Below are 13,691 nucleotides of genomic sequence, written 5' to 3' on the forward strand. Positions count from 1 at the left end.
GACACCTTTCTTACTTTTTCTTTAATTTGATTTTTCTTTTTCTTTTTACAGTCTCCTTGAAGCCACAGAGAGAGTAGCAGAATTTAGGACTACTTTCCTGCGTACAAATATTTCAGGGTATTATGGGTATAGATTAACAGGAAAAACGCCACGCCATGTGACTCCAAACCCAACTTATATTCTTTACTGGAACTAGAGGGCTTCAAGTGCCAAAATTGCCAAAACAGACCCATAAAATGATCACATCCGTATGATTTGTGCGCTCTATTCCAGGTGTTTTGGGTGAGGAACAGGCTGAATATTGTAGGGAACCCAAAAATAATTTACTTATGATGTTCCAAACATTTAGGACTTACTTTCTTCTGTGGTAAACAAAAGAAGATATTTGGAAGATTATTGGAAACCAAACGGTTTTGGTTCCCATTGATTTCCATTGTATCTTTACTCAATACACAAAAATAAAGTGGTGAGTAAATGAGTGAACTATCCCTTTAAGTTATTTACTTTTCAGGTCTTTTTAATGAAGCAGTTTTGTATGAATAAATTGAATTCATCGAGATTGATTCATTCATTAAATGGACTGAACTGGAATTTAGCTCATGAGTCACATGGACTGTTTTTATATTTTAATGATGCTTTTCTAGGGTTTTTGAACTTGACATCCCTAAATTGTGTAATTGATCTCCTCTGAAACTCTCTCTCTCTCTCTCTCTCTCTCTCTCTCTCTCTCTCTCTCTCTCTCTCTCTCTCTCTCTCTCTCTCTCTCTCTCTCTCTCTCTCTCTCTCTCTCTCTCTCTCTCTCTCTCTCTCTCTCTCTCTCTCTCTCTCTCTCTCTCTCTCTCTCTCTCTCTCTCTGGGAATAATCTGTTTTGCTAGTACAGGCGTGTTTAGTTCCTGACACACAGATGTGCACATGTGTCATGGGAAACTTAGGCTTAAGACAAACTTGCACTACTGGTCCTGCAGAGTAATAATGCTTTCCTGCTCCTCCTGTGTTGCATATGCAAACAACATACTGCATATTGGTAAAATAAGCAATATTTTACAACATTATACAGTACACATTGCCTTTTGGTGCAATGAGGCCTGCATATTTGTTAGATTATAAATAGAGCAGTCAAAACCTTCTGTATAATTGCTGTATAATCATTTTTTATCTTCTTGACAACGTACAGTCAAAGCTAAATTAATTTAGACACCTTCAATATTTTCCCACATTATCACTATAGCTCGCTATAGCTAAGAAAATAGTCATGAAATATGACAAGAACTCAATCTAGAACTACAATCTTGATCATTTCAGATAACTTTGAGGTATGTAATGGATTACAATCAACCAATCCGCTGTTAAATTTAAGTACACAATTAGATAATACAAATTTAGGTCAGCCAATGACCAAGCAATGCTTAAAGGTGCTGTATGTAAGTTTTTGATTGTACAAAAGTACAATCTAAATATTTGCAAACATAAAGTTCACAGACTTTTTTTCTCTGAAAAAACAAAGCTACAGCCAGTTACTTTACTTTGAAATGTGCGTTCGGAGTGGGAATGTCTGTTTTCGGTTTGGTCTGTGTGAAAGCGCACGTTGCACGTTCCCAATAGCATTTTGACACCACAGGTTTGCCAGAGTTTGCAGATTCGACCTGACCTAAAAACCTCGACATCCATCTAAAAATCTCTATGAACGGAAGCACAGTAAACCGCAAATGAATGAACTCCGGTTTAAACGTGTTTCCGCTATGAAAATGCGAGGCGCACCGCACTGTGTGGACAGCAGGCGGTTAAAATGCGGGCTGCGCATCACTGCCAACAGAAAACTACTAACTCTTTCCCCGCCAGCGTTTTAAAAAAAAGTTGCCAGCCACCGCCAGGGTTTTTGACAATTTTCACCAAAATTTAATAGCCCATAGAATATTTTGTTAAATGAATATCTGAGCATGCAATATATCATTTATCTTTATCAAATAAAGATCTGACCCTCTTCTTTTAAACAAAAAAAATCGTTTTATTCTAGCTTCATGCATTTCTTTTTTATCAACACTTGAATATGGGTAGGTTTCATTTTGAACAAACATTTTGAACAAAAAGCTGAGAAAATCAAATTTTTGTGAAAGACTGTTTCCAGATCAGATTCAGAGATGATCAAACACAGATGGAGTAGATCGAGTCCATCAACACCCCAAATGCTTACACAGTCCTGTAGCTCATCCTGGGTTCACATTTCATTCAGTAACATTAGATAGTTTTGATTCATATGCTGTTTAATGAGGATGATCACGTTATTTTTAGTATGCATATGATTACATGCGATCGCTCATTTCACTGCGTCTTCCTCACGTGTGTTTTGATCAGGAGATTCAGTACTCATTCAGAAGATGCGCAATAGCGCCCCCTAGCGCCCGACAGTGAAAACACGGAAACACGGAAAATTCCGTTATTGGCCTGGAAGCGTTTTCTCACAAATAACGAAAATTTCCGTGTTTGGCGGGGAAAGAGTTAAAAGAATCCGCCTTTCGCTGCAAAAACTGGCCTGCAGTACCCATTTCAACCACTAGCTGTCATTCTTACATACAGCACCTCTAATTTTTTTCAGTCTGGTGTAGAAGGGCAATAAAAGCAATTTATTTAGCGTTTATACATTTAATAAATTTATTAAAAGAAATGTATTTATTTATATAATATAATCAATTTATCAATTAAAGAAAAAAACATGGTCAGGTCAAAGTGTCTGAATCATTTTGATCTCAATTTTTTATACATTTTACTGTTTACATAAATGAACTATAGTCCAAGCTTACTGTACAATCGTCGAAGTTCTCATGACAATCATCAGGCTTTTGTTAACCATAAATAATTCCTGTGTAAATACATTCTATGAAAAGACTCAGCACAGTTTAGTGGCCTATATTCTGCTTTACAGTATGAACCATCTTGGCTGTGTAAAGATGACTATGGATTTATTTTTGGAGTTTAAATGGGAAATACAATTCTGCTCTGTTTTAAAATCGAAATAATATGATCATTTGTCAACTGGCTACAGAAGGCAGTAAATGCAAGATGCATTGTTTTCCACATATATTTGCGATTTCCATCCCATTTTAAAGCCAGACTTGCCTTTTCTGTTAATGCATGTGATATGATATTTTGTGAATATTATTTTTTTTATTTGACTTTAGTTGGTTGGATTGTTTTTCTCTGTATATGGGGAAATGCCTAGATAATTGTATTATGTTGTCAGAAATAATAAATGGAGACAGACAAACCTATAAATGATATTTTTGTAAAAAAAAATATAAAAAAAATTAAATATGGCTATGTAAAATGACATTTGACATTTAATTGCATTAAATCTGTATTTCTCAAATAAATGTGCTATCCAACAAGACATGTTTTATGTTATGGTACCTTTCTAAATGTTTTTAACTATATTGCACATAAAATCAGGACATTTATAGTTGTATAGTAGCATTTATAAATTGTCAATTATCTACAGTATATAAGCATATTCTGTCAAAGGAATTATGGGTAACAGCACTTTATAATATGTATACAGTAAATAAGTACTTACAAATCATATGCAAACTATTTATAGTTAATTCAAAATGTGTGTGTGCTTATTGTTTTTGTAAACATTTTAATACAGCACACTAAATATGAATGCAGTTACTGTTTAATAAAGTTTGGATAAAAGCACTTCCCATTTTCCGTGACCTAACCTTAGGTGAGATTTACTCCTATAACCAATTTACAATTCCTTTACTACAAGCTAATTAAACAATAACAATTATGTTAATTACACTGACAAAGAATTAATAACTCACAATTTTTTATATAGCTTTATTATATTAACAATGTAGAGACTGATATACACTGAAAACCCTAATAAGTTGATTAAACTCAATTGATTTGAGTAAACTATTTCCCTCAATTCAATTGAGTAATGGAGTCTCCCAAAACTTGTATATTTAAGTTCATTTAACTTGGTGCCCACGTTCACTGTACTTAAATTGTTAAGTTCACCAAACTGGGTACACCAGAAGTTCAGTACACCATGCTGGGTACAACCAGTAAAAACTTCAGCATGCAGTGCAGCATGAAGAAATTATACATCTGAATTGTGACACATTTGCTTTGATTCTTACTATTAGCTTTTACTTTTGCTCTTTTGTTCTGATGTTTTTGTAGCTTGTTTTATGTTCAGAATTAATCTGTTTATCGGATTAAAAAAATAATTAACTGTCACCGTTGTAGAGATTCATACACAGATTATTGATGTCTGTGCATGCCGTAGATTTAAACATTTTGCCCACAAAAAAATAAAATGATAAATTGTTCAAATACCACAAGAGTAAAGAATCTCATGGGAATTTGTATCAATATTTCAAAACTATTAATAACTGCTTTGAAAATCAGAGCATTAGACTCTGCATGAGATCAGGGATACCATTATGATGTTATCATCGTCAATGATTAAACAACATCACTTGATGATATTTTCTCTTGACTTTGTGTTCCTTCCCAATTGTGTCTCACAAACACAAAACAGCCAGAGAAACATCATATTATTATTATACAGTCAAGGGTCAAGAGCCCAACTAAAGCAAACACTGATCTCCATAATGCTGACTTCCAACGAAACTATTATTTCCATTAAAACAGAAATAAAGTCAGTCTGGTTAGTTCTAAGTTAGTTCACGTATTATTATTATGTTTAGTAACTTACAAATTTTTACTTACCGATTTAAAGATTGCACACAATGAAAAAGTCTCCATCTTAGTTTGAATCAGCAAAAGAAAAGGACCGCCTTTTGTAAATGTCCTCCAATCAGTGAGTTAGTTCTCGTTGCCAGACGGAACTCCTTGAATGGCCAATCACATCAAAGCAAGACCAGAGCGAGCTATTTTAATTAATTATGTTCATTCAACTTAAAATCTTAAGTTTATGTATTTTATAGGTTAATAAGTTATACTAACTTATATTTTTGAGTTTTTGGACTAAACTAGTAATATTAAGTCAAAATTACTTGATTTGTTTAAGTAAAGACAACATTAGGGTTTTCAGTGTTTTAACTATAAACTAATAGTTTAATTATTTGTACATTATAATTTTATTAAATTGGGTGATTTTTAAAGCTTTACTATTGTATTATTGCACACGAGTCATACTGAACACGTCTAAAATTCATTATTAATTAATTTGTTAGACATGAAAGTGTTTTGTTGTTTTTTTATATCGTAATGAAATTGTTTTTGCTGGCTTTAAGAGTTTACATTTGACAAAAATAATAATTGCAAATAATTTCACTTATATGCAGACAAATTAGAGTGTATATATATGTGTGTGTGTGTGTGTGTGTGTGTGTGTGTGTGTGTGTGTGTGTGTGTGTGTGTGTGTGTGTGTGTGTGTGTGTGTGTGTGTGTGTGTGTGTGTGTGTGTGTGTGTGTGTGTGTGTGTGTGTGTGCATAATGCACAATATGGGGTTGGCTCTATAAGACCCCTGGAGGTGTCCTGGGGAATTTGGAGGAGAGGGCAACACCTTGAACAATTCATCATGTTTCCATTGCAGGTGCTCTGGACGGTGGACAGGGGTCATATGCGCTCTGATTGGTCTGCAGCTTCTCTGTCCCATAAGTAGCAGAGTGTGATTCGCTGTGTTTTGTGACACATTCCTCCCTTAACCACCATTAAAATGTTGTGTGACTTGTGCCACAGCTCGCACCAGACGGGATTGCTCTCGTGCATCAATGAGCCTCAGGCGCTCAGCACCCTGACGCCGGTTTGTGGTTTGTCCCTCCTCAGACACTGTTGGTAAATTCTCACTACTGCTGACTTGGAGAAACTCCAACCCAATCTCACGGCAATCCGTTCACATTTGTACGACCTTACGATTTTTGCTAAATCGTACGTATTTGAGCCACATCGTAAAATACGTACAAATTGTTCGTTAGAAAGCATTGAGAAACTCGCGAGCCATGGCCTGACCCAGTCGCCGTGCAATAGCAATTCGGCTCTTGTCAAAATCACTCAGGTCTGTGTTCCTGGCCATTTCTCGTTGATCTACATAAACCTTAAAGCTACACTGTGTGATATTTTCTCCCATCTAGTGGTGAAACGGTATATGACCATCCAGTGAATAATTGTTTCTGCTCCTCTCAATTTCGATTTCGTTTCAACTCCTACGGTGGCCGATTTAGTCATGGCTTTCAGTTCGACCTCTTCGGTGAGTGTTGCGTCAACTCAAGTGATGAGGTAGTTTTTGAAAACTATTATAATTTGCAGTTATTTAATTTACCAAATGATCTATGATCAAGTTAATCTATGTAAAATGAATAATAGAACTGAATAATAACCAGTTCATTGCTAACATCAGCTATCAGGTTCCCAGACGAATGCAAGCTCTTAGTAAAGTAACTTTTATCAGTGCTATCATTATTCTGTATATTGTACAACACCACTAGCGTAAGGCAAACAAATTATAATGCAATTAAAATATTAATCTCATGTTATCCGTCATAGAACACGGATTTATGTTATAAGGTAAACAATACTTTTTCATCATTGACGCGAGGAAAACTATCCTAGACGTCGTTCTAGTGTTATGCACAGCACACCATGATATAATTAGCCAAGCAACAATAAAACTTCCAATATACACGAATAGGCTGAATTAATATTACCTGTCGAGAAGAAAGCAGGCAATGTCGGCGTTCTTTTTAAAATCGTTGCTCCTCATGAGCTCTTTCCATCTTGGAAAGGCCACTCCAGTATTTACTTTTGTCTTGTTGATTTGCCTGTCGCGTTGCCGTCTTAATTCTCTTTTCCGCTTCCTTGGCGACTCTGATACATATCCCGCAATGTTACTAGGTCCCCGACCGGGGTCGAATTGGTAATCAATTCCGGGACGTGGTTGCTTTCACACAGAAGGCGACCCGGCAATGTTCCGGGAATATTGCGGGTCCGACGTGCAGTGTGAAAGGGGCTTAAGAGTGATGATCCTCCATCATCATATAGCAGCCTCAAGCAATCCCCCTCTTCACATTCGACACGGTGCTATCGAGTGTAAAAACGCGAAAAGCGAAGCTTGAATTTACGGGTATGTCCCTCTTTGGCAAATGTACTTTCAAGATGGAGGAGCAACATGGCGACCGCCATCCGAACCCTCAACACTTATGTATTTTCATTGGTATATTATAAACTTATGAGAATGCATTATTACTTGAAAGAAGTAAATATACATTAATGAGCACATATATTTTTGAAAGAACTAAGTGATTTTAGCTAAGAATAAACTAAAAAAGTTACACAGTGTAGCTTTAATATGTGGCCTTGTTGTGAGATCATCAACTATATTTGCTTTACCTGTAATGGTAAAAAAAAACGCTTTTCACCTCTAATCAATCATGAGCAATGTTGCTTTACAAGATTTCATGTCCGCATCGTGACTGTACCACAATACACGTGACATCAACAGCCAGTAAACCGCAAGCATATGTCTTTTTTGCACAGATTATGGAAAGTATTTTCCCCCATCAGAAAGCAGACATTTGTTTATCGCTGTGACTTCCGAAGAAAGCAATCGTATTTATTAGTGTTTACTTATGGATCTCCACCCTACACTAGAAACGGTGGGCTGTGAGCCAGGAGACGCTTTATGAGTCACACAGTTCCCAGCGTAATTATAAAGTTCCTCCGTTCCTGTCATAATATTGGAGAGACTGAACGCAAGGCTCATTCTGGTGCTGCCCTGTTCTGCTCATGGCTATTGTGTGTTTAAACTACGGTAGTTTTGTTTTTAGATCAATGCTAAAGCCTGAGCACATTATGATGTGAACAGCAGATAGCTCAGTGTCCATTCTCCTGCGTCAGTATGTAAATCATTTGGGAGGGGAATCCTTTGCTCTCGTTGACTCTTAAACTTCAGAAAGGCCTGAGGGCACCCTAACAGGCTGGGATGAGCATTATTTGAGCATATATGTTTATTGCGAATATTGAATATCTTCCTCTCTCACAGAGTAATAAGAGTTTATAGTGTTGTGTGTTTACATGAAGAAAGATTTCACATGCAAACTGTCTCTTTATGCACTGTAAAAAAAATTTTTGCGATTTTGTTATTTCAACAAATTTTTTTCAGTAGAGATAACTAGATTGTCCAGACAACAAGGCATTTTAAGTTTTCTTGTCCTCAACTAGACTGAAAGTTAAGTGAACAAGTATAATTGTTGTTTTAACTCAAAAACATATGTTGAAATAACTACACTAGATTTTCTGTTGAATGAACAAGTATAATTGTTGTTTTAACTTAAAAACATAAGTTGAACTGTTCTGGATTTTACTCCAATTATACTTTAGTCTATTTATTTAACTACAGTAAACTAAACTTAATCTACTATGTGCAGCTGATTTATATACAACACGCTAATTATATAGATATGAGCACATTTATTTAACTTACCGTATTTAATACGTACCATTTCACACCATATAAACCAAGTCTTAATTCAAGGAGTCAATGAGTAAAGAGTTTTTGTATTAACACGGCTAGTGAAAACAGCGCCATCTGGCGGAGAGGATAATTATTTACATCCAGGAAATGCACGTGCTGTGTGCGCGCGCCCCCGTATCCCCTCCCCCACCGACTGACAGACCAGACGCCATTTCCATTCAATCGCAATGCTGAGCAAATGAGTAGTGTTTACACCGGCATAGTGTTTTATCTCATTAACAGTATGAAGTTTATAACATTATATTGTGGTAGGATGGTATGTGTGTGTGTGTGTGTGTGTGTGTGTGTGTGTGTGTGTGTGTGTGTGTGTGTGTGTGTGTGTGTGTGTGTGTGTGTGTGTGTGTGTGTGTGTGTGTCCGTGCGCACCTAAACTTAGAGATATCTTCTTTGACTCGCGGTGCAGAGCGGAGGATAGAAACAGGCGACTGAGGCGAGATAACTTTTTTACAGGGAAATATTATAAAGTAAGTGTTTTATCTCATTTACCATTTGTTTTTCATAATTTATTGATTTATACCAACATGTAACATATGCTGTGCGCGTTTAAACGAGACAAAACTTTTCTCAGGGGACATGACTCACCGTGCAGTGCAGACATGGAGTTTACTTTTAACCAAGATAACACAAAGTAAGTTACGTGTTTAACCTCATCTACAAAGTGCATTTATGACATTATATTGTTTTATAATTATATTTGTGTGTGTGTGTGTGTGTGTGTATGTGTATGTGCGTGCATGCGCGTGTGTGTGTTGTGCTCCCAGAGCCGTTGAAATACAGAGTTCCTAACGTTACACGCTTTTACCTCGCGGGGTTCATGGAGCTCTCAACACCTCGCGCCGTCTATTTGTTCGAATGGTTGGAGGTGGACAGCAGTTTCACTATATTTGCTGCAATTTCTGGTAAATATTAACTTTATGAATTTAAATAATATCAAATTGTGACATTTGAAGTATTTAGCCCTAATTAAATCACATTGAGTCATTGTACAGTGTAAACATTGCAACATGTTGTCAATAAGCCCATAAAATGTTTTTTTTTATTTTTCTTTTTTATCTATTGCTCCTTGACAAGAAACTGAACTGGTTTACGGATCGGATGAAACTACATCTCGCTTCACTGCATGGTCTCTCTCTCAGATCGCCATCAGATACAGATAAGTTTCATGAAACTCCTTGAAAATTATTAAATGTGAGTTTGAATGGATACAGGTAAAATAAATAACTATTAAAGGGTAAGTTCACCCAAAAAGGAAAATTACCTCATGATTTACTCACCCTCAAGCCATACTAGGTGTATTCCAGACGAATACAATCGGAGTTATATTTTAAAAAAATCTAAAGCATTATAAATGGCAGTGAATGGCAGTCCAAATTTTTAAGCCCAGAAAAAAGTGCACCCATCCATTGTAAAAGTAATCCACATGGCTCCAGGGGGGTTAATAAAGACATTCTGATGTGAATTGTTGGGTTTGTGTAAAAAAAAAAAAATCCATATTTAACAAGTTATAATGTAAAATATGTAGCTTCTGGCGGGACGGCCTTCCGTATTAAAGTTACGAAAAAAGTGTAACTGGCACGGCGATGTCGTTGGATGTAGAGGGGAAGAAAAACGCAACTGGTGCAGCGACGGCATCGGACATGGTGTAAAAAAAACGTAATTGCCGCGACGATGACGTCGGACGTGGCGTAAACCTTTTGAACTTCGAGAGGCATTACACTTATTTCGTAAGTTGAGGGCGGTCCGCCAGAAGCCTTTATTAACCCCCCGGAGCCTTCTGGATTATTTTTATAATGGATACAGGGCTTGACATTAAGCATGTTCATGTGCTTGTCCGGAAAAAAGTTTGATATTTTGTGTGTGTGTGTGTGTGTGTGTGTGTGTTTTAAATATAATTTATTCTGAAGCAATATGCTGACCAGTATTCAATCAGCTTTGACATATTTAAATCTGCATATTTGTGAATTTTTTAATTATTATTTTTTACCTTATATAAAGGGCATTTCCCCTCTAATCTTATTAAATATAGGCTATGCTTCAGGTTTCATTTTATATTGTAAAATTTGATCTATACATTAATTTAAAATAAGACACTATAAGGGCTGTTACCAATCACATTAAATAATTTACACTGAAAAATGTAATTTGCATTAAATAATATTGCATTGAAATTTGTATTTTTGGATAGACCAATAATGTTTAAACATCAAACCAAACCTCCAGTAGGTGGTAGCAGGTGGCCGTTTTAATGAGTGAGTCATTGAGTCGTTCATTCAAACGATTCATTCAAACGCTGAATCGTTCAGTAACACACATGTTGCTGTGACGTGTTGCGGTTCTGCTGTGAATGATTTTCACTGCTGAAATAGAACAAAACATTAAATATTGCTTCTTAAATGTAAGTGACTTTAAGGGAATGTTAATTTAAGTGAATGTTAATTAATTGTTTTGCTATGAACTGTCATATGAAGTTAGTGTCATTTTCAGTCGTGGTGGTATTCAGGAAAACAGGTCAAGTGTTGTAATGTCTTCTCTAGAGGCTGCACAAGTGTCAAGAGCGCGACCTTGTTATCGTCAGTTCATTATATATTATTATCCACTATCAATCGCCACTTACACTAAATTAATGCAATCATTCTTGCATTTCGGTGATTCGCTAGCTATTTTTTGTTTTAATCAGGTCCATCGGGCAAGTAAAATTCTGTTTCACTTGTCCCTTCGAAAAATCCACAAGCGTTAATGTCGAGCCCTGGGATAGATGCACTTTTTTTCTGGGCTTCAAAATTTGGGCAGCCATTCACTGCCATTTATAATTTTTGGATTAGCCAGAACTTTTTTTAATATAACTGATTCAGGGCTCGACATTAACGCTTGTCAGGGACAAGTGAAAGATAATTTTACTTGCCCGATGGACAAGGGCCTGATTAAAACAAAAAATAAACTAACGTTAGCGAATCACCAAAATGCAAGAATGATTGTGCATTAATTTAGTGTAAGTGGCGATCGATAGTGGTGGATAATAATATATGATGAAATGACTATAACAAGTTTGTTGACACTCGTGCAGCCTCTCGAGGAGAAATTACAACACTAGAGCCATTTAAGCTGTTTCCTGAATACAATCACGACAGAAAGTGACTCTGATTTCATATGACGGTTCCATAAACATTACATTAACATTCACTTAGTCACTTACATTTTGGATGCAATATTGAGTGTGTTTGTTCTATTTCAGCAGCGAAAATCGTTCACAGCAGAACCGTAACGCGTCTCACAGCAACTGAACGATTCAGTGTTTGAATGAATCGTTTGAATGAACGACTCAATGGCTCACTCATTAAGACGGCCACCTGCTGCCACCTACTGGAGGTTTAGTTTCATGTTTAAACATACTTTCTAACATTTGTATTTGTCTATTCAAAACTACAAATCTCAAAACATTATTTAATGTAGTTGTGATTTTTCAGTGTAAATTATTTTATTTGATTGGTAACAGCCCTTATATTGTCTTATTTTAATTTAATGTATTGATCAAATTTAACAATATAGAATGAAACCTGAAGCAGAGCCTTTATTTAATAAGATTAGGGGGAAAATCCCCTTTATAAAAGGTAAAAATATCAAACTGCTACAAATTTCAAATGATTCAATAATTTTTTTAAAATCACAAATATGCATATTTAAATATGTCAAAGCTGATTGAGCACTGGGGAGAATATTGCTTCAGAATAAATTATATTTACAACGCACACACGCACGGAAAAACAAAAAAATATCGAACTTTTTTCCGGACAAGCACATTTTTTATTTGGCCAAGTGAATGAACGATTTACTTGTCCGAAGGAGAAGCACATGAACATGCTTAATGTCAAGCCCTGTGATTGTATTCGTCTGAAACAAGAATGTAATACACCTAGGATGGCTTGAGGGTGAGTAAATCATGGGCTAATTCTTACTTTTGGGTGAACTAACCCTTTAATATGACAGTGGTTTTAAATGTTGTTTTTGTTGCTTTTTTGCATTTGAATATTGCACTTTACTAGTAGATACAGCATGAAATAAACATGTATGAACATCAGAGAATATGTTTAAAGATACAGTACAATGTATGAAATCTGTATTGTCTCATGTAATCGCAGTGTTTCAACTGCGCAAACGTTAATAAACGTCAATAAATAGCTTTTAAGCAATGTCATGTCACATTTACCTCAGAAAAAAATATTCTGTCAGCTAGAAAAAGTATATTTACTATATTGCATAGTTATTGTATTGCTGTTCTTTAGTATTTAATGTATGTTTGAATAAATATTTTATGACAGCACCACTTAAAATTTGTATCTGTGTCTAATTTTTTTCCAGCCAGATGATGATGAGAGAGACATTGTTCATGGGGTTAATGTAGGGCATCTTGACCATGAGTGAGGACATCAGACATGATAGTGCCTTCCCAGATGATGTTGTGGATGTGGATGTCATACTAGACGGAGATTGTGGTCATGGATCTAGAAGATGCCCTAAATGCCTTTGCCACACTGTTTGGGCTCGAGCTATGAGGTTATCCAACTTTTTATTTTATTTTTAATCTAGGTTTAATGGTTGGGGAGAGCTGCAAAGCTGAAGAAAATGCAGTGAGGTAACACTGGTGCATATGTGCTGTTTATGCTCATTGATAAATGTACTGAAGCTTGAGAGCTTACACATTGTTAATTAAAATGAACTTAAATTAAATTTAAATTAAAATGGTATAAAGCCAAATCAGAGGTGTTTAACAGTCTGTGCCGTTTCTTTTTGCAATTGAAGAAAGGACATTTCAGACCTTTTGTGTGGTTGTTTTTGGTGTTTGTTTTTGCAATAAATATAAATGTGTACTGATATGTGTTGCTGTGATTTTAATTTGCTATAGGTTTTATTCTAAATCAAATGAAATTTACAAATCAATATAGTAATGCAATTAATACTTATTAAAGCAGCTTTGCAACCAACTAAAGTGAAGTTATGATGACTAGAACATTTAAGTTCAGAAAACTAAAGTGAAGTTATGATGACTAGAACATTTAAGTTCAGAAAACTGAAGTGAAGTTATGATGACTAGAACATTTACGTTCAGAAAACTGAAGTGAAGTTATGATGACTAGAACATTTAAGTTCAGAAAACTAAAGGGGAAGTTTTTATTACTAAATGGAATTAG

At 35.6% G+C, this 13,691-nt stretch overlaps 1 protein-coding gene and 1 long non-coding RNA gene across 2 annotated transcripts in view; both read left to right on the plus strand.

The window, feature by feature from the left end:
• The window catches only part of LOC137079524 (plakophilin-1), a 34,668-nt gene extending 31,292 nt beyond the window's left edge, over positions 1-3,376 (plus strand). Inside the window, exon 15 of the mRNA XM_067447476.1 lies at positions 52-3,376. Within this exon, the coding sequence (XP_067303577.1) occupies positions 52-60 (9 nt within the window). The 3' untranslated portion in view covers positions 61-3,376. The remainder of the gene's footprint in view (positions 1-51) is intronic.
• Positions 3,377-8,641: 5,265 nt separating this feature from the next.
• On the plus strand, positions 8,642-13,278 carry LOC137079405 (uncharacterized). Its single transcript, XR_010905495.1, has 5 exons — positions 8,642-8,969; positions 9,074-9,133; positions 9,267-9,404; positions 9,577-9,693; positions 12,862-13,278. It is a non-coding gene; the product is annotated as an uncharacterized lncRNA (long non-coding RNA).
• Positions 13,279-13,691: the final 413 nt, after the last annotated feature.

Source organism: Pseudorasbora parva, chromosome 6, assembly GCF_024679245.1.
Source record: "Pseudorasbora parva isolate DD20220531a chromosome 6, ASM2467924v1, whole genome shotgun sequence".
Classification (NCBI taxonomy): domain Eukaryota; kingdom Metazoa; phylum Chordata; class Actinopteri; order Cypriniformes; family Gobionidae; genus Pseudorasbora; species Pseudorasbora parva.